Genomic DNA, 22,404 nt, shown 5'->3' on the forward strand with positions numbered 1-22,404 from the left:
AACCTATACATTTTAAAAATAAGCCTATTCCCCCCCCCCCGAAATTTTGTAACTGCATTGAATTGAAGGAATCTAGAAATGCCAAAAAATGTGAGGACATTTTCAAATCAAGACCATCATCATGGGGGTGTCCGGGTGTAAATAGTATTTTCTGGGGTTTCTCTATTTGTACCTAAAATGAAAATTTAATGCTCAAACAAATAAATAAAGAAAGAAGGTCAAAACGAAGTTTTAAATTAAAAGTCAACCATTTCAATTTATAAGAAACAATAAAAGCATCTACTGCTATAAATGATTGTTCTTTGAATTTAAGTGATGAAACCAAAGCCATCAAAAACTCTTCCTACAGATTCATAACTGAAAGCGAAACCTTAAATTGCATTAATTCTACCAAAGGCCAAAAAGCACCCCCCCCCCACCTCTTTTTTTTTTTTTTTAATAATCGACTATATAATCCGGTAGTATAAATAATTCTGCCTATATTGTTTATAACTGCCAAGTAATTAAAGCAAATTAAATTATGAGTTTGAACTTTTATTTTATAAATGATTGAAAAAATTCAATTATATAATCAGCATGAATTTAAAATAAATAATAGTTTCTTAAATGAACCTATAACTCCCTCTCTTCTGCTTAACAATAATGAACATGCTATATTTCTATAGAAATGTTACGATTTGAATTTATGTTCTGTCAGTTTTTACCACATTACGGAATATTAGTCGCCACCTTTAGTTTTTGCATGGTATATATACTGTTATGAGTCGTCTTTAAGTCCTAAATAAGTTTTGTGCAGGGTTGGTATGAAAATCGTTTTTTTTTTTTTTTTTTGATAAAACCAAAAACAAAAAACTGTGTGTTTTTTTTAACCAGGTTTTTTTGGTTCAAACCGGGTTTATTTGATTTTTATTACTATTCGTAAGAAAAACAATTTTACTTAAGGAAAATCAGGAAGATTTTATACGTTGATTGTTAAGGAATGTTTAATATTCATATTTGTAACTAATTTCTTTGTAGTTAATTTAACAAATAAGAGTAAAAATCTTGTAATTTCATTACCTTATGTTAGAGATTTCTATAGGAGAATATTGTTTGAATTTTTTAAAACTACTATAAAAAATACAATACGTAAATGCAGGACCGCCCGCGTCAAGCCTGATTGGCGCCGTCGTGTAGTCTTTCAAGCGCCTTTATGCAGTGGCGTTTGGCGAAAGAAATAGTTAACACCTAGAATGAACATAAGTAGACAAATATGGCGTGGGAAAAATACGTTTGTCATTTAATTTATTAAAAAAAAACGATGTGTAAAAATGTTTATTTAATTTTGGATTACATTACAGTGCACAATTTTACTTCATATGTCGCAGTTTTTTCGAGTTCAGTAGCTCCTCTGATATGAGCTGGGCTGATCGGGCCCTAAATTATAATGAAAAATTAATTATATATATGTATATTAAATTTTTTGTTCAAGTGATTCCACCTATTTAGAGCATTTTTGATTGGTAAAGTTCGGCGCCTTTTTGACTCTGGCGCTGCTGCGCGCCGAACGACCTCGCACATAGGGATGGCGCGGCCCTGCGTAAATGGGTCTTAATATAAATAATCAAAGAAATAATTTACTGTGACGGTTCAGACATTAATTACAAATAACCATGAATGAATTCTTGCAAATTAATTTCCTCATAATCATTGCCATCTACTATAAATAAAAAAATTAAAGTGAAATCAAAATCACGCATTCTTAAACGTGGAAAGTATTTAACAGTATATATATATACTTAATACAACTTTAAAAATAAAAAAATCAACATATATTTTGTTTAAAGATTTAAAAAAGATTGTAAATCATGTAATTTATCTATTTATAATATATCAGTGATAACACTTATAGAAACAGGACAAGTAGGTTTTTGAAAAATCATTATGCTTTCCATTGTAGTAAGTATTCCTCAGGTTTAATGCATTTAGGAATACAATTTTTTTTGTCAAAGAAAGAAAATCCTTTAATTAAAAGCCTTAATACAAATTTAAATGAAAATGCTCTTTTAACATATTTTAATAATGAAGACTGTCATAAAAAAATTAATGTTTATTGATTCATCCACCATTCACACGAGACTTTCATTATACTGGGATTAAAAAGTTCTTTGAAAAGTAAAAATTAAGCATTTATTATTATTTTTTTTTTTTTTTTAATAAGAGCATAAAGTTACATGAATGTTTCTGTTTTCATAATTTTATACTGCATTTTCTTTTCTTGTCCTGACTGCATTGTCTATCGGGGATGCAAAAAGCGTGCATGTATAAACGGAATTCTATGCCTACTAAGTTATTTTTTTCTCTTGTTATTTAAATATTCTACTGTTAAGATATTTTTGCACTATCCATCACTTTAATGATACATAATCTATCTCCATAAATTTTAAGTGATCAAGCAAATTAGGTAGTATATGAAGTTTTCGTTGAAATGTGCTTTTTCGACTATTTTGAAATGCAAAAGACTGAAAAATAATAACAATTAAAAAATTATAAAAGAGCTACTCGAATTTTTTTCCATGTAATTTTAGAAAAACTTAGTTGGTCTGCCTTGTATATTTATGTACCTAGTAGAAAGTCATAGATTTAAATAAAAAAAATAAATAAATAAAATAAAAACTATTTAGCAGCAATTACCTTAAAAAATAAAAGTTTCAAAATTTATTAAATCTGTGATTTATGGATAAAGTTTTGCTAGTTACTTTGCATTAATTCGATTTTACTCTTTGCAATAATATGTAAAATTGGTGTTAACGATGGATTTTTCATTGTTAGTTAGGAAATAAAGGATTTTTTACTACCATTCTTGGTACAACCAAATGTTCCTTACATCTTATACATAATCAAGGGAAATGATCAAAATCGAGGAATCTCCCGGGAAAAACCAGTAGAGTTGGCAGGTATGCATTTGGGGCAAAAAACCACTTGGTTTAATCCAAAGAAACCTGGTTTTGTGTTAGGTAGAAAAGAGGGAATTTTCAACAATGCATACCTATAGTTGTTTAGGTTTTCTCTCCGAATATGTACAAGTGCTTTTATCTTTTTGGACAAAAAATTACCATACCGTAAGAACTAATATACAGAACTTTTAATGTTCATTGTTTTTCAAACTTTGTAAGTGATGGAATTCAATTAGTACTTGTAACAATCAATTATAGTATTAAAAAAAAGTCGAGTAATGAGATATTTTGAAATTTTTACATGTGTACTACATTTTGTTTCGTCATATACTGTTTGTGAGTTTCGATTAACATTTTTTTCCCATATTGTTATTGAAATAATAATACTTGCATTGTAACTACTAATAATGTTTTCAAAGATATCTTTATTTACATATTTGGTTCTTTAAAGTTTTGATGATTAAGAATAATTTAATTTGAACCATACATTAATTTTTAAAAACTTTTTTAATTAGCTCATTTGCAATGCTAAAAATGATTACAGAAAACACAAAAACACGTTGTAGTTCCTTTAATATCAATTTCTTTAGAACAATATTACATTTTTTTCAAGCTTGGCACAAAGTAACATTCAATTTCCCTTAGCTTAATAAAATAATTCAATTTCTAAAAACTACAAAAGAAAATAGGATATTTCATAAGCACTTGGTTTCCCTGTAGGAAAGCATTCAGTGCACAGAAACTGGTACATCAGGCACCACTACAAATCAAGCATTATACATACAACAGCAAATATCTTTAGTGGAGGATTTTAGAATTGCAGAGATTGACATTGGCCCAGTCTACATATAATGAATATTTAAATATCACATAAGACCACAATATAAAAAAATAATGAATAGTGAACACAAAACTCAAAAAGATAGGTAGTTTACAATGGTTAACTTTAATTAGATTCTGGAGTAAACGTCAAGTTAAACAGACAGAAATCAATAAGTAAGAAAACCATTAAAATTCAAATTTGACGACTCAATTTTAACATATTTGGGCAATTGTTGATAGCTGGAGTCTAATATTAGGATCAGCAGCTAGACAGCTTCGGTATTTAGTTTTGGTACTTGCATGAGCTGAAAATCCGGGTTTCCAGTTTTCGATAAGTTTTGGCAATTGGAAGTTGATTTAAATGTTGAAAATTGGTAAACATATTTCATATACAATAATACAAGCAATGAAAGTTATAGTATAGTACCATACTACAACCAATATTAAAAAATGTGAAGTAATAACACAATACATAAATCCTTCTGTTTTGCGAAGCTTGATCTCTGTAAACAAAATAGGATAGCAAAAATTTAAGCTGCATGAAAATAAGTGCTTTTAAGCATTATAATAAAAATAATAATGCTGCAGGAGCATTAGGCATCGTACAAAATTATTTCTTTGTTACATGCTACCATAATAATCATTTATATCAAATCATGTGTCACAAATAAACTAAATTTCAATTTATGCATAATTTCAGAATCATTAACTATATTAATTTTCTTTTGGAGCAACTTTATTTAAAGTAATAATTATTTGCATTTACATTTCACAAAAGATATCCATTCTAAATTGACATTAACAAAAAATAAATATTACAGTTTAAACAATGTCAGATATACAGTATTTCTCTACTTTAAAATAATGAGGCAACAATGAAATAACACGAATGTGTTCTCAGCAATGTGATTACAAGAAATATAATATGGATAATATTTTCAATTACAAATATTTTGGAAATTTAATATTCTTCATACTTAAAACTAGTGCTGGCTTTCTTGTTTTTACTTCGTAACAATATACATTTATTAAATTTGCAAAGTAGCTAACTTCTAAAATGCAGATTAAAATTTCATAGTCATAACTAACAAGAAATATTGTTGGAAATTAGCAAAAAAAATGTGAAGAAACACAAACAGTGCTGATACCATACATTAATTTTCTTTATAAGACCTGTATAAGAGGATAAAGATGAATATTTAAAAAAATTAATAAATAAAGCAGGCTTTAGCCACAATATACTGCACACTTTTCAGGCAAGATGAAAATGCCATTCATACAGCAGGGTGTAGGTAAGCGTAGAATCTGGAATAAAGGTAAATTTCAAAATTTTTGGAGCATAAACAATTCAACTTCAAATTCGTGTCGTAGCAATCAAACAACTGAAAAGTATGCCAGTATGTAATGCTTATGTTAGACAAAGTTAAAACAATAATGGCACACAATTCAGTAAAATTAGCAAAGAAATCCTAACTCCGTCCCTCTATTAAGCAGCATATCTTAGTAGATACAAACGGTAGACCTAAAAAAGTTAATGTCTAGTAAGTCAATAAATTACATAATTGATAGTAAAATATTTAATAAAAATAAAAAATCACAGAGATATGTTCTAAATTGCAGACTATTAGACAACTTAATATTAAACTAACGATTAATAGTGTATTCTTTATTCAAATTTTAAATTTCTAATTTACATCAAAATCGGATGAAGTCTGAATTTTGTCAACTGTAATGCTTTATGGAGTACTCAAACCAAAGTTTATCTATGTACTTGGCCAATACAGGTCAGCTGAAAAAAAAATTTTTTTAATTGTCGACAGCGTCTGCCAATATATATAGTAGGGCTGGAGATGTAGGAATTTCTACATTGTAATGCATCAGCAACTTTACATTGCGATGCATCAAGATGTAAGGTGTTTTTTTTTTCAAACTAAAGTTGCAGGTTTAAGTTTTACAAAATATATACAAGGTATAAAAATTATATATCACGCCAGGTACAAATTAACAAATTTCAGCACCAGAAATAAATTCATTATATTATAAAGCAGAACCAAATTGTGAAAAATATGGAAGAGAAATTTTGAGATTACGATGAGCCTATTTTTTCGATGCAAAAAAGATGTAAATGCAAGCTTTTATTATGCCACAAAAATAGAACTAAGTTGTTTCTGAAAATTAAAATATTTCATACTTGCATAAAATATTTATAATTGTTTTTTTTTTTTTTTTTGTTTTTTTTTTTTTTGGGGGGGGGGGGAGTATCCGCCCTGTGTGCATTTCTTGTTGCTGTTTTGCTGTGTAATTTTTTTTCAGGCAAGTGGCTATATGATAAACTTACTAGTACATCGGCATATCTTTCGTCTATAACTAAGAACACATGTGCAATTCTTACATGTTTCAATAGAAATGATAGTCTAACTTGTCCCACCTTTATTGTTAAACTAGATCGGATTGATACACTTCTAATTAACATTAGAGTGAAAAAGCCGAGGATTAAACCGGAAGCAACTCTTTACCGGGTCTGTACTATATTTATATTAATATATCAGTAATATGCAGTCATACAATATATATTTTGAAAATTTTATATTTATAAAAATACTAATTATGTAACATCTTTAATATAGCTTCAAAATAAATGTCCTGTTAAGTTGATCAGAAAAAAACGAAAATGTCTCACGACTGAGCACAAACCTATTTTTGAGTTATATAAATTTAAATGTAGCAAACTAAAGAAAAGTAAAGCAGTTAATGGTTAATTATGTCAAGTAAAATAAATAAAAATTTAAAGCAAAATATTCTAACAGGACATATTACAACAATCAATAAACATATGGTTTCAAATAACTTTTTCAGGTTTTAATTCAACATTTTTTTTTTTGTACATAATAGAATGATCTTCGTGTGGTTTTTACCGGGCACATACATATAATCCAGTTTTATAGAGCAGAGCATATGATTAAAATAGTAATATACAGCCAATATTAATAATAGTTATGTTACATTTTATTTTTGAAACATTAAATTATCCTATTCCATGTATGATTGTAAACATCATTTATACAATTATAAATTAAAGTACTTATGTTTCCATGAAAAGTACACTTTATTATAAAAAAATAAAAAACTGTGAAGATTTTAAGAATGTTGTTACTATTTTTTAGTTTGTGCTGATTAAAAGTATCAGATATTTACAAACCCTGAAAATAATAACATGCAATCATTCAAAATTCAAGTACATAAATTAATGTTGAATAAAGGTTGGCTAAACATTTACTATTTCTGCCAACATAATAATACTCTCAGTCATGCTCTATGTTCTACACATGACCCGGGGAAAGGACTTAATACTTTTTGAATTCACTATAAAAGAAGTTTTCTTCATTAATACGTTTTTACTGCAAATTAAATTTGACTGGTTTGTTCCCCTAATAACACTAAATAATTTTGAACAGCAACTAAGTATTGAATATAGTAAACATATTTCAACACATCATTTTATACAATGAATGAAAGTTGTAGTAGAGTATCAAAATACAAAAATAACTTACTAGTATCATAACATTCAAAAAAATTTTGAGGTAAAAAAAACATGCAGATATTGAATTAAATTTTTTTTCCTCATTTTTATTTTTATTTTAGGGCACAATACATTAATCTTACTATCACTAACTCAATAAAATATGAAACAAAATCATAATGTTAAGTATTCATAAACATGTAAAGTCAGGTAGATGCCATATTTGAACCACAATATGGCACTATGTTGACTATCATGTTAAACTCGAATACTGTCTATATTTCAAATTATCTACCTCAAATTTACGGAATGAAACAAAAGAAAAATATCGGAAATGCATGAGAAAACATATTTTGCATGATTACAGTCAACTCAAAATATAGTGCTGATAAATTTATTTTATTTAGACCTATATAAGAGGATTAAAAAAAATTGAAATAATAACTAAATAAGACTTATTTTAAGGACTTACTGTGTTAATTTTCAGGTAAGACAATTCTAAGCAGGTACATAAATTCTGGAACAAAGGTTTGCTGGTTGGATCATCCAACTTCAAAATCCTGTTGTAGCAGTAAAACAAACACTGAGAACCGAAAAGAATGCCACTACGTAATGCTCATGTTAGACAAAAGTCATAACAATAGTGGCACACCATTCAGTCAAGATAGTGAAGAATTTCAAATGTGTCTCTCTGCATTATTTTTTCGTAGACCATTTGTAAACCTGAAAAAGTTATGATCAGCAAGTCAATAAATTACAGAAAAGCTAAATACTTAACAAAAGTAGAATATCAAATAAATCTGTTCAAATTTGCAGATTATTAGCTGTTTAGAAAGTGGCCTTTCAAAAAGCAGTACCCTGCCCTTTTTTCCCTTTAGTAAAAAGTAAATGTAACATAATAATTCATGAAGTTGTAGTAAGCACAATGAAAAGAAAAAAAAATCTGCAGAAATATTTGATCATGAAAATATATATTTTTAAATACTTCAAGATTAGCTCATGGTCACAGTTAAATTAGAATCAACAAAGCACACAGCTTAAAAGTAATTGTTTTATAATTGCATATGTATGTGCAAATGCATTTTACACTAAACACCTAGTTTTAATATAATTTTCAAACTAATTCAGAGCTTTTCGGCATTATTGAAAGAATTCATATAATACATTTTATTTAAGATTTAAATTGCAGTTGAACTTAACTAGAAACAATTTTAACTGTGAAATGCTTCACAGGTTAACCACATGTTGAAAACTGGGAGGAAAAAAGGCTCAAGATTATCCAGCATTCAAAGTAATAAATTCATTACATTACACAATACATTAACTTCATTATCACCAACTCATTTAAATATTAAAAATAACCAGAAAAATGTTTATAAATATATAAAGAGGTAAGTGGTGTTTTTATGCTACCCAAGTTAACTACCATGCAAAACTCAAATAATGTTTTTTATTTAAACAAAGTAAAAAACATCAGAAACGCATTAGAAAACATATTTTGCATGATTAGCCAACTTGTCGAAAATTTAATGTTGAGTTTTCGAGTAATATCATGCTTGTTTACATTTTATTTAGGTTAGTTTTTAAAGTAAATAACATTTTTTGCATGAAATTATAGCTCAAATAAATATACAAATTATCTGCCACATGTTCAAGTATGAAAATATATTTATAGATATGCATATTTTTAAAAGCTTTAACAAAATTTAGCTTATGGTTACAGTTCAGTTAGAATTAACAGAGTGCATAGCTCACAAGTAATTATTTTATAATTACATATGTGTAAATGCATTTTACACAAAAAACCTAGTTTTATTATAACTTATGAAGTAATTCAGAGCTTTTAGATATAATTGTTTTAAGAAATACATTTCATCTAAGATTTAAATTGCAGTTGAACTTAACTATAAACAATTTTAGCTGTTAACTGCTTTTTGTGCTACATAGTATGTAAAACTCAAAAAATGTAGTACTATCTTGAATTTAAGGATTTAAACAAAATAAAAAACATCAGAAATGTATTAGGAAACATATTTTACATGATTAGCCCAACGTGTGGAAAATTTAATGTTGAGTTTTTGAGTAATATCACGCTTTGTTTATATTTTATTTAAGTTAGTTTTCTAAAGTAAATATTTTTTTTTGCATGAAATTATAGCACAAATAAATAGACAATTTATCTGCCACATGTTTGACCATAAAAAAATATATTTATAGATATGAATATTTTAAAATTTGTTTAGAATATATTTAGCTCATGGTCACAGTTAAGTTAGAATTAACAGAACGCATAGCTTCTAAGTAATTATTTTATAATTGCATATGTAAGTGTAAATGCATTTTACACTAAACACCTAGTTTTATTATAATTTATAAACTAATTCTGAGCTTTTGGGTATTTTTTTTTAAAGAAATACATTTTATTTAAGATTCAAATTGCAGTTGAACTTATATAAACAATTTTAACTGTTAACTGCTACACAGGCCACATGGTAGGATACAAAAAACTAGAAAGAAAGGCCCTAGCTTATCCAGAATTGAAAGCAATATATAATTTTAATTTACTTTTTAAAAAATATATTAATACACAGAAATACAGCAACACTAGTACAAGCAATGTCTAAATCTTTTCCACCCATTATTATACAAACTTGCCTATCAGAATAAAATTTACATTACAGCTATGAATGTATTCAATCAAACACAAAATAAAATTTAAAACATTTCTTTCAAAAACATAAACCCCGAATTACTTCTGCTGGATGTACAACACACTTCAATTAAAGACTGGCCGAAGGATTGGAAAGAGGTAAGTCAATTTCTTAATGCAGTGATTTTTTCTAGTTATAACTCTGGTTGAATTATTGGATAACTAAAGCAAATTTCCATTCTATTTTTAGTGTTTTCATACAAAATCTTTCAAGCTGTGTGTGTGCGTTTTTTTTTTTTTTTTTTGGCTCATTTTATTTAGATAGGATCAATACAAAGAAAGATTTTAATCATCATTTAAACAATTTTTCTAAAGATGAATTTTGAAGTCATTGAACCTTAATGATTAAAACAATCATTTATTTTTTTTAAATGTTGCATATGTGAGTAGTTTAGGACTTCAAGGGTTTTTCAGTGTATTAAAAATTTTGAGTGTTGTAGAGCAGCAATTGGGATAAAGCTTGTTGAGCCTAGAACAAAGATGCTTGTATATTGAGAGATTTGCTTGAACACAAATTTACAGCAGGAATGCTTGACTGCAAGTCACACAACATAGAAATTTTTATATATCAAACATTAAGATAAATAAAGCTAATATTTGTTATGCACTTGTAAAGATGACTAAAATGGAAATTGTCACTGCTCTATTGTGTTTCAGGGTGCAAAATATATTTTTTGAAAGCCCCTAACTAGATCAAAGTGATATTTTTCCCTACATTTTGGGATGCTGGAGTTAAAATAATTAAAATCACTAACTAATAAAAAATATATGCATGGAGGAATTTATATTTATATGCTAGATGTCAAGGCTGACTAATTTTAACTGTACAGGGTGTTCTTTTGCAAGCATGTTTGCATCGACTGCTTACACAACAACCCATACCATCTTCTAATGCTTGTTGGGGGAGGAGATTCAAAACCAGGGTATTTTCAACGAAAATCAAACTAAACAGTTGTTACGGGCTCGCACTTTGTGAAAGGTAGACACAATGATTTTTGGGATGCAGTCGCCCTTTTCAAACACTGAAATGGTGGGCGAAGGAAGAGTTATCGCTACCTGTCAGCAACTCTGTGAAACCTGAGATGTTCCCCATTCTAAAGATATCTTTTTTTAATGAAATGGATTAAAATCTGAATAGATATAGTCTTTTGATCTGAATTTTTCTTTAAAAAAAAAAAAAAAAACTGTTATGCATTTCAAATTTAAAAATCCGAGCCGTAAACTCGGTTTGGGAAAAATTGTGGCTCACATTGAAGGTTTGGAAAAAATGTATTCACCTTCTGGTGACATGACGAAATTTTATACTTTTTATGTTTATTTTTTTATTTATTAAGATATACTTCCAGTAAAAAGAATAATAATAAAAGTAAATACAGTTGGCCCTTAATAATCTTAAAGTGCAGGGGAAAGGAACAAAAGGCAAAGTGTCTACTTAATAAGATTTGGCAGTTTGAGTTATTGAAATTTGTCCCCCCCCATATCAATTCTTTCCGGGAATAGTGCACAATAGACTATAACACCTATCGTTTGGACAAAATCAAGTTTTAGTACCTCAAAAAACATCGTCACAGAAAATTAAAAAAAAAAAAAATAATACTTCGAAGCAAATAGTTATTTTTGACTTAAAAACATTGTATCTCAAAAAGTCCTTCAGCTTGTAAACACAATTCGACTTTTCCACCCTTTTGGAATTTTCAATTTACAGCAGTAAAATATAAGAAAATCTGATACTTGCTGATTAGTTGGAGGTGGTACAGATTTCTCAACATCAACTTCATTAGAATCTGCACAAATAGACTCTCAAAGAAAAGCTTCTATAATCACTCTGCAGAACAAGGACTCACACACCTATTTACTTCTTTCTCAATATTCAAGAAAACTTTCATGCCTGCCCAGTCCTCATCAACAAAGATGCCTCTTAATGATTAGCCAAACTTTGTCATTACACACAACAAAAAGGCGACTTTTGGCTACTTTTCCAGCAATCTAACTACACTGTGCGCATGAAATATTGTAAATAAACCCTTTCATACAAATTGATACGCAAAGCAATAAGTTCAAGGCAAAAAAACCTTCGACTTAAAGGAGTACATTCCAGATATGTAGAATTTTGTATTGAAAACATTAAATTATTTTAGAACCAAATGAAAAAGCTCTAATAAATACTAGAATCCCATGTTCAAGGAATTTTGTTGTTTTAATGATAATTTGAGAGATATTTGTTATATTAGAAAGTTGGGAGAAGGTATCAAACTCCAGGAATCTCCCCAACAAATTCGTAGTTTTGGCAGCTATGGCAATGAAATTTAGTTTTATGTGTAGCAAGATAATACAGTCGGTCAGACATATATTGAAGTAGCAAATTGCCGAGGGAAATTCAATATATCGAAACAATCTTAGTTTATCATGAAAATCTGCTAAAGCATTAAAAATAAAGCTAATGGTTGTGTGATGCTCAATTTTTAATTGATACAAGCATCCGATTAAATGAAAGTTGATAATAAAAAAAATTCATTATCTACTGAGTATCTTACTGCATAGTTTCTAAAAAGCCACTTTAAAGCTATTATTACGGCTTTCCGATTTCTCATAATAGCAGGCCCTCTGCTTGCAGAAATACTAAATTTTCTAAGAATGACATTTCGGCCTCTTCATACATCCTCATTCTTTGGTAATTCAACTTGATGCGCAACATCAGGGGACTTTCGTTATGACAATGTAATGGAAGAAAAAATCAATTTACTTAACTTGAATGATTTTCACTGAAGCTAAAAGGACTAGGAATGATAATTAACAGACAAAAGGGGTAACTTAAAAGAGTATACTGTATTACTGGTTGCAACTAAGATTTAAGATGAACTTGAGGGAATTTAAGAGAATGGAACAACGAGCTATCCACGACAATACCTGAACCCCAAATTCCTTCTGAGTTGCATATGAACTTATAGTGAACATAATTTTTTCCACCATCCTTCATTTTTTATAAGACAAACAGTCGGAACTGGAAAAAAAAATCTACGAATATCTGAAGTTTTTTTTGGATACTACATAGAGACTTTTTCGATGTATAGAAACAAACTTTCTATGTAATGGACATGGAAATTTGCTGGGATTTCGATATATAAAGGTTTGACTGTACTAGGGAAATTGATGAAAAATTCAGGGAAATAGCCATTTTTCAGGAAACTCTGGTTCTATGACATTAAAATTTAATAAAAACACAGGATACAAATATAAGCAATGCAAGATAAAAAAAAAAATTCTATACATGTTTAACTTGCACCATAACAAACAATCAGAAGCTTTAATCAGTCAATTTGTGCAGTGAACTTAAATGAAACATGATAAAATTTTGAACTAACTAGGAGCATTTTTATAAAAATTCCTAAATGGGTTCGTATTAACAATAAAAAACTAAAAGAGAAATGCAGCAAAAGAGAGCGCTAAATAAGCTCAACTGTACAAATAATTGCTAATTACATTACTTTTAAAAGAATAAATAATACTTAGTTTGGATCTACAATCTGTGTTATTTTCATAGAATATGCAGATCTCAGTTATAAGCGTTTGTATTATACAAAAGGAAAGGCACTAATAATAAAAACTTAGCAATCTACCTGCATGTATTACTTAAAACTACACACTTAGTATAAATTACTTAATTTTAATTCTTTTAATCAGATAGACTACACATCTATGCGGAACGAAATAAAATCATTCCCTGAAAAAGTTTAAATCTGGAACAGTATTGAACGATTTATGAAGTCACATATAAAATCTTGCAAACAAATTAAATGTTAGCAAATAATTATCTTGCAAACAAATTCATTGAACATATTACTTACTAATCATGTTATCACAAATTAACAGCTAAAATACAAAATTTTACTTACACGGCGTAAATATCTCCACGGCATCCCACCTCAATATGATGAAATTTTTCGAAGAAAACTCAAAAAACATGTTAAACAATATAATTCATACAAGAAATGTAACTATTAAAAACGTAAAACTATAATCCTGTTTAATTATTCACAAAAGCAACTGCAAAATTCCACCCTTCGTGTCTTCGTCAACATCCAATCCAAATAGGCCTAACCTATCGGTATAATCCACACTACATCAATAACACGTGCAAACTTGGCGAAAAAGTTAACATTGGCCTCTTCCTTCTTCCGTAAGCTAAAGGTTGCTATAGTGCTCAGATAACGAGCAGGGGGGGGGGGTAGGAAGGGGGGAAAGCACGGCAGCCCCTCAGGCGTTCCTTCAATCGGCAAAAACCATGTATTCTTTTGATACAATCGTTACGGATCAAGTTAAGTTACTTCATTAATGGTGTACAGTTAAGAAAAAAAAAACATTTAACAAAAACAATTTTTTATTTTTAATGATTTAAATATATTAGTTTATAATTGAACTTAAGAACCATTCCTAAATTGTGTTTTATTCATCCAATTCGTTTTAATTAATTTAAAAATATTTTTAATGTCACATAAGAGGCAAATATGAAAAATTATTTTTAAAAAGTCGAATTGTACCACGTTTGAAAAGCAAGCACTAATAAGCCACAAACAAACAACACAGTTTAAATGCAGTTACTTGTTTTATTATAACTTCACCGTGAAATTTGGTTATATGTTAGTTGATTAATATACTTATGGTAGAGTCATATAGGGTCATAAACTTTTCATATAGGGACTCTAATAACTCATTGGAGCTATCTGTACAAAGTCCCCCCCCCCCAAAAAAAAGAGACACCATAAATGAAAGAAAAAAGACTCCTTTAAATACTCCTCAACCCCCCGAAAAAAAAAATCAACGGCAAAGTTTGTTCCATGATCTGCAAGGGTGCCCTTTCCTTCAAGAGTGTGATACCCCTCCCCCCCCCCAAGAACGAAACCAAATTACCTGTAAAGAAAATTTTAATGGCAGCGCAGTTCTGTCCCATGAATCCCCCCCCCCCCAACACATACAACCATGCTCGTCATATGGGTGATCAGGGATTCAATTGCCCTTTCCCCCTGGATTTTTGAAATGTTTCTGAAATTGGGCATTTTTGTACGAATTTGGTGTTTTTTTTTTTTTTAAATTAAATGCATTGCGCACAATCTGACTGATTCGAGCACTTATAATGTAAGTTTCTAGAATGGAGGGGGGGGGGGACATTATCCCCCTCCCTCCATTCCAGAAAATTTGAAATGGCGGGCCTTTGGGACAAAAGACATTGCTACAAACTTACATACATGCTTACAAGTGCTCGAATCAGTCAGAGCATGCATAAATCAAGGGCGGATCCAACTTCTGCTTTTAGAGGGGGTTATTCAGAAAAGGGGGGAGGGGTCGTGTCACACATTGCTCTTCTTGAGCTCAAATGGGGGGGGGGTACCCGTCCCCATCTGCAGCCGTTCCTTAATAAAATTTGCAATGGATAGCAAATTTGCGTATTCTATACTTTGTTTAATATAAATTTCTCATTTCAGTACGAAGATAATTTTTTTGTTTTAATCAGATCAGTTTTTTTTTTTTGGTGCATTTATTTCTTTGTTTTTTCGCAGCCCAATGCAAATGAAATGCTAGAAAAAATTTTCGTTAGTAAACTCCTAAAATCCCATAGTTAAAAAAAAAAAAAAGAAAAAAAAATCGCAAAACAAAATTTTGAACAGGCATCTCGTTTACAGGACCAACCTGTGAGCTCAAGGCCAAATTGCAACTGTTATTCCCTCCCCCGCCCCCCCTCCTCGACTGCCTGCATACATAGACATTTGTATGTGTAATTTTACGGAGTAACTAAGAAAATATTTCCATTTTAAATTAGTAATAAAAAAGAAAGCTTCGATTATTATGAAAGGGCGTTTATTAAATACCTTCAATAAAGCATTGACATTTTTTCTGGTGGCTGGGCAGCTTAATTTTAAATATAGTCAAATTTTGCCCAATATTTACTAACGAAAATAATTTCAGGTATATAAATTAGTATCAAAGTCTCAAAATCATATTCATCTTACCAACATAAAGGTAGTGTTTGTTGAAAAAATTTCATCATTCTCTAACTTTCTGGTTTTGTCTCCACTTATTTAACAGATGCTCTTAACATGTGAAATCTACATTTTTAAATTAAAATGTAGCTTTTTTTCTTTTTCATATATTTAAAACTAGGGAATAGAAACGCGGTCCATCGTTTTCCGAAAAGTTTCACTTTTGGTTTCGATTCTATCCCATAGCGCAGGTGTTCCCAAACTTTTTCGATTCGCGGCAGCCTTAGAAGAAATATAATTTTACGAGGCATCCCAGTCTTTATTGATCATATATGTGTACGAATGTTACCGTGGGCACTTCGTGGCATCTTTTCGCAGATTAATCGGTAAAAATCGGCTGAAAAAAATTGTTAAAGTGGCCGCTGACCGATATGCTAATGCATTGTCGCATCTCTACTCCGCACCAGCAAAAAATGACGTTGATATTCCATTTAAATTCTTGAGTCACTAGAAAAAAAAATAAATAAATAAAAACTTATATTTAAAATTTTTTCTCTCCATAAGGGAGAAAATGAATAAAATACACGACATATAAATCCGCAAAATGGGGGAGGAAATCAATAAAATATTTGTTAAATAATTAGTCTCTTTCATTTCTATTTAACTATATTATACTTTATCCTTTATTTTGCGGCCTCTTGACAGAATGTACTACACCGATCCCTTCCATTTTGGTGGAACTTAGAAATATCAATCATGAATTTTAATCTCTTTTTGATATTTTCAATTTGGCCCAGGTTCCATAGTTGTGGTACGCCCTTTGTTAGCACAGCCATAAAAATATATTACTTTTTTCAATTTTTCAGAAAATTTGAAGTGATAAACAAATGTTACACAACAGTTTTTAATTTTAATCTATACATTGTCTTTATCAATAAAAGTATTAATTTGAAATTAAACCTTGCCAATGTTTGGAAAATAAACAAAATCTGGAAAACTAAGAAATTACAACAGAGAAAGCGAAAATGAGTGAGCTCTATTTACAATTCATGTATTGATTTAAAAAAGGGAAAAGCATATCCTCTCTAATATATAAATAAGCATGTCCTTGATGAACATTGCCTGACTGAGACAATTTCTCCCACTCATCAATTAGTCAGAAACTAATGCTTAATTCCTCTAATTAATATTTCATTATACCTTTTATTAGTGTTCATTTTCAAAAGAGAAACATATCCTCTGTAATATATAAATATACAAACAATTGATGAACTGTATGTCTGAGACAATTTCTTCTACTCATATTTAATCAAACATAACTGAACTAATGCTTATCTGCTACATTAGCAACCAGACTTCACCTGATTAAAATGGTCCCTCCCCTTTCTGGCTTCTTTATGGCAAAAATAAAGTTTATAAATTGATGTAACTTTATCACACTTGTAAGATATCACACAGAAGTAGCAAATTTGAGGGTTTGCAAAAATATAACTATTTAGTCGTTAAAACTAAATATACAGACACATAGACTTGGATATAAGAATTTTATTTATAGCTACAAAAAATATAGGCACCATTTCAAAATATGTAATTTTTACTTTGTGATTAATGAAACAGAAATTTGATACATGGTTATAAACAAAACTCTTTTAATAAAGTTGATTTAATCTTGCTAAGCAGGTGGTGCAGTTGATGCCATTATTTTTTTCAAAAGCATCTTTACTTTTAACATGAAGCTTTAGGATAACCATATAGCAATACAAAAATCTTCGGTTTTCCCTTTGGCCCAGATCAGGGATTATGTGGGTTAATGACATCAGCTTTGATTACTAGACTACATGGAATGCAGCTGAGTCCCTGACCCTAGAGGCACCCTTGGGTAAGATATCAGGACATGAAAAAAAATAGCAATGAGGTATCAAGGAAAAGGGATTACTTGTGATGATAACTCACTGAGCAAAGCATGGGATGTTCAAAGAAGCTCCCACACCTGGAGTAAAATTGCTTTATACATTTCTATAAAGGTTGTGTAAAGTGAGAGAGAGAGGTTTTTAAAGAAGTGATATGAGAAAAAAAAAAAACCTTTATTTATAAAAAAAACACACACACACATACAAAAAAAGTTTAGTTGTGCCAGTCATTGGAAATTAAGGGGTTCAATGACACTAATTCCCCACACTTTTGGTTACACTTCATTATGTTTAGTGAAAATATATAATACATTCAAATCTCAGACTGGTTCAAACTTCAAGTTATGGGAAGTTACCACAGCCCCTCAAGGAATATTTGAGATATTGAGAGTTGATTGTATAACACAAATAAAAAAATGTGTTCCAGAATTTATTCCAGACGATTGAAGACCTCAGTGATCGTTAGTGGTGACCAGGGCTTGTTAAATATATCCATGGTTAAAGTACAAGTTCCCATGCCAAACTGATACTTTTGGGACTGCTGGATCAGGGGTTGCTTGGCTCCTAGTCTGAATCAAAAAACCAGAACTGTCTTCAAGGCCTCATCCAACTGGTTAATCTCCATGTTGTAGTAAGTATGGGGACCCTGGAATGTTGAGAGAGAGAGAGAATCCCATTCTTCAGTTGATTCAGTAGCTACTCTTCAGGCTCGGAAAAAACCGAAAAGCATAAGCAGAGTTAATGGCAGCAAATGAAGCCAATTCCCTCTACAATGTGCCATTCAGTCGGGAATTTCCAGCCTCTGCAACTGCACACCTGAAATAGTTCTTGGACTCTGGGAAGAAAAAACAATTTAATTTAAAAGCAACAATATTATACAATGCTAATGGACACAATACTGTTTTTCATCCTGTTCAGAAAAATAATATATTTTATTTCTCAACATGTTTGTAATTAAAATATTTTGTCAATAGGTACAATAGTAAAATAGCTGTTATCAATAGCTTATTTGCTATTACTTTTTTTGTCATCTATTACACCAAGGTGTAACCATGTATTATATAAAAAATTTACTTAGCTATGATTGCTTCATAATAGAGATTATATCAAGAATAGAAGCAAGACACATTCATACGAAAGATTATTCAAGAATTAAATGCATTGCCTGTGTATTACAAGAAAATTCTCTAAATATAGTATGGCACAAAACCAATTCAAGTTGAGAATCAAGTTTCATAACAGTCTGGGAGTAACCCAAGTTTCCAATTACACAGATTAACAATAGAGAATAGCATCCATAAGAAAGTAACAATTTTAAAGATCAAACATACTCACACTTCCGTTGATTCAGTAATTACTCTTCAAGCTCGGAAAAAACCGAAAAGCATAAGCAGAGGAAACGGCAGCAAATGAAACCAATTCCCTCTACGAATGTGCCATTCAGTCAGGAATTTTCAGCCTCTGCAACTGGACACCAGAAACAGTTTTTAGACTCTGGGAAGGAAAAACTTAATTTAAAATTTGAATGCAACACTATAACAATGCTAATGGAATGGCATACAATAGTTCTAAATAGGTATCCATCCTATTCAGAAAATAATTAGTATATTTTGCTTCTCAACATGTTATTAATTAAAATATTCTTCAACAGGTACAATAGTAAACTAGCTGTTATCAATAGCTTATTCTCTTTAACTTTTTTTTTGTTGTATATTACACTAAGGTGTGACCATCTATTATAAAAAAAAATACTTCAGCTATGATTGCTTCATAATATTACATCAAGAATAGAAGTAAGACAAATTCATAAAAAGTATTATTCAAGAATTGAATGCACGACCTGCTTATTACAGGAAAATTCTCAAATTATAGTATGATACAAAACCAATTCAAGTTGAGGATCAAGTTTCATAACAGCCTAGGAATAATTACACAGATAAACAATACAGAATAGTTTCTAAAAGTAGAACTGTAATAAATTAAAATAGATAGGACATCTTTCTGCAAATGGAGAAAAAATCTCAAGAATAAAAACAAATATCAAGCAGTAAAAATCCTCAACATATAAGCACTTTAACCTGGAGCGTTTGTTGCTGCTCACAGCTACTGCACCCCACATGATACTTTGATTTAAATACTTCAGTATTTATATCCTTAAGCATGTGACAATATCTGGAACTGGCAAGAAAATCAAATCTGCATGTTATTTTTCTGAAAGTCATGAAGCAATTCAGCAATAAAAGCATGATTGACAGATCTTTTAAAGGATGATGAGTGAATTATTTAATTTGAGATTTCCGTTACACAGAATTCTATTAAATAGCAGAAGCTAGAAGGAAAAAAATGATTGTTTGATAACTGTTTTATAATTCAAAAAGGTAAGAATCTGCATCAGATGAATATACTCCTGTTTAAAAACATAATTTGGTCAATAGGTACCTGCATTTTGAAAAAGAAAAATGCATAAATTATTTTTCTTCTAGAAAATACCATATTTTGCTCCTGTCTGTAACTTTGCAATTTTACTCAAATGAAACAGATACACTATATAGGAAGCTAAATATAATAACTATTGCAGAAATAGTTATTAGTTAACAGAGAAATCACATTTCGTCCAACGAGCAAAGTATTAAGTTCATAGCAAGAAAGTATTGAAATCAAATCCTTATTACTTCATATCCATAATAACGACGTTCATCATTGGGCGAAACCGTTTTGTAAGATACTATTAAGATGCATTTCTTTAGAAATTAGTTGATTTAATATGAAATCTACACTGAATTACAAGCCGTTATCTAAGTTTACTTATGCTTTAATTAAAATATGAATAAAATTGTACCATTGTTTGTTTCCTTTATGAATCAAAGCAAAATCCTCTTTGTTCTCATGTTCACGAGCGCCAAACCATTACGAGATCACTTTGAAGAAAGAGAAATACATAAATTAATCATTTCATCTCAATAGCTCAATATTAAATACATTGTAACATGTTATTGACATCAAATCACATTTATGACATTTAAGATCGAGCGAAACCATTTTGCAAGTCATTAGGCAGTTTTTGAATAAATATTCGTTGAAATAACAAATGAAACTTGCAACATTACTAATTTCAAGAGTTAATTTGTGTTTTTGTGAAACATAAATTCAAATTAATCATTCAAACGTACGCGTACCTCACAATCACCTAAATCCTCAGGCCCCCTCGTGTATCTACCGTTTGTTCGCGCGCCAAACCATTGCGTCGCCAAATGTCAAGGTTGCCGTAAATTTCCCTGTAAAAATCGCCAGGATTTAGCTGTAATTAATGTCCGCCTTGAGGAATAAAGTACAAAAACTAATATATTTTCTTTTTTATATGGCAACGTGCAGACATTGTATACAAACAAACATGTATTACATAAATTGATTTTACAATGTTTTGTTATATATTTAGTTTAGAAAATGTTGAGATTTTTAAATACAATTGAAAAACGTAACCATTCAAAATACGCCATACGATGTCGAGGGCACATGCAATTTCTTTTCGTTTCTTCGAGAGAAAAATCACATTATACATCGTTGGGACTGGACTCTTCGGCTTCTCCTAAAGATATAAAAACCGCCTATTATAAACTGTCATTTAAATATCATCCTGATAAAAACAATAACAGTCCAGAGTCTGTTACTAAATTTAGGGAAATAACAGAAGCCTATGAAATCTTAAGTAATCCACTTAAAAAACAACAATATGATGATAACATCAGTTTTCGGTCGGACTATTATGACAATATAAGGCAAAGAAATACCTGGCAAAGCAATGATAATCGTAGAACACATACTGGTAGGACTAAAGATTTCAATTATGAAGAACATATTAGACGTCATTACGAAGAGTTTTATGAAGAAAAAATGAGAAGTGAACACGAATACTTTAAACGCAGATGGAGGGCAGATTACTATCGGCGGCATGGTTTCCCAGAAGATTATTATCAGCGACAGCAAGAATATTATAAGACTGCCAATAATGCACAGCATACTTTTATAAGTCGTGGTAGTTTATTTTTTGCAACATTCTGGTGTTTCATTGTAGTAATATTTATTTTTTCAAATGTATTTGATCCAGATGTACCTCGTAAAAAATCTGGGCCATTGTACTATGATGTAGATAAGAAAAGTAAAATAAGTGATTAGAAAAATTATTATTATAATAGTTAAGCTTCAAGCATAAACAGTGTGATAATAAATAAATACAATTTTTAAAAGTAATACCTTTTCATTCAGTTTTTTTACATATGACAGCATTTGAAACTAATAGTGGTCTCCGACTACTGAAAACACCCAAAGCAAAATACTACTAAATTTGCCACATATGTTGCAGAACAGATGCCTGAGTTGCAAAATAATTCTATTCAAATGAGAGGAAAACTTAGACAAATTTTCTGTAGAAATTCCAGAAAAATCTGGAATTTCTGCATAAACTACAAATTTCTGCACAAACTGCAGATTTTCTACAAATATCTTCCAACTAAAGATATTTTTCTTTAGATTT

General features: G+C 29.9%; 1 protein-coding gene across 1 annotated transcript; it reads left to right on the forward strand.

Moving 5' to 3' along the window:
- The first annotated feature begins 21,248 nt into the window (after positions 1–21,248).
- On the forward strand, positions 21,249–22,094 carry LOC129232056 (dnaJ homolog subfamily B member 14-like). The gene has a single exon (XM_054866292.1). It carries the CDS (start codon positions 21,318–21,320, stop codon positions 22,044–22,046), a length of 729 nt encoding a protein of 242 aa, XP_054722267.1. The 5' UTR covers positions 21,249–21,317; the 3' UTR covers positions 22,047–22,094.
- The last annotated feature ends 310 nt before the right edge of the window (positions 22,095–22,404 follow it).

The sequence above is a fragment of the Uloborus diversus genome, unplaced genomic scaffold (genome assembly GCF_026930045.1).
Source record: "Uloborus diversus isolate 005 unplaced genomic scaffold, Udiv.v.3.1 scaffold_1015, whole genome shotgun sequence".
Taxonomy (NCBI): Eukaryota; Metazoa; Arthropoda; class Arachnida; order Araneae; family Uloboridae; genus Uloborus; species Uloborus diversus.

What these genes read in the sequence shown, in the direction of transcription:
- LOC129232056 (XM_054866292.1), top strand. Translation starts at nt 21,318, where the DNA reads ATGTTGAGATTTTTAAATACAATTGAAAAACGTAACCATTCAAAATAC.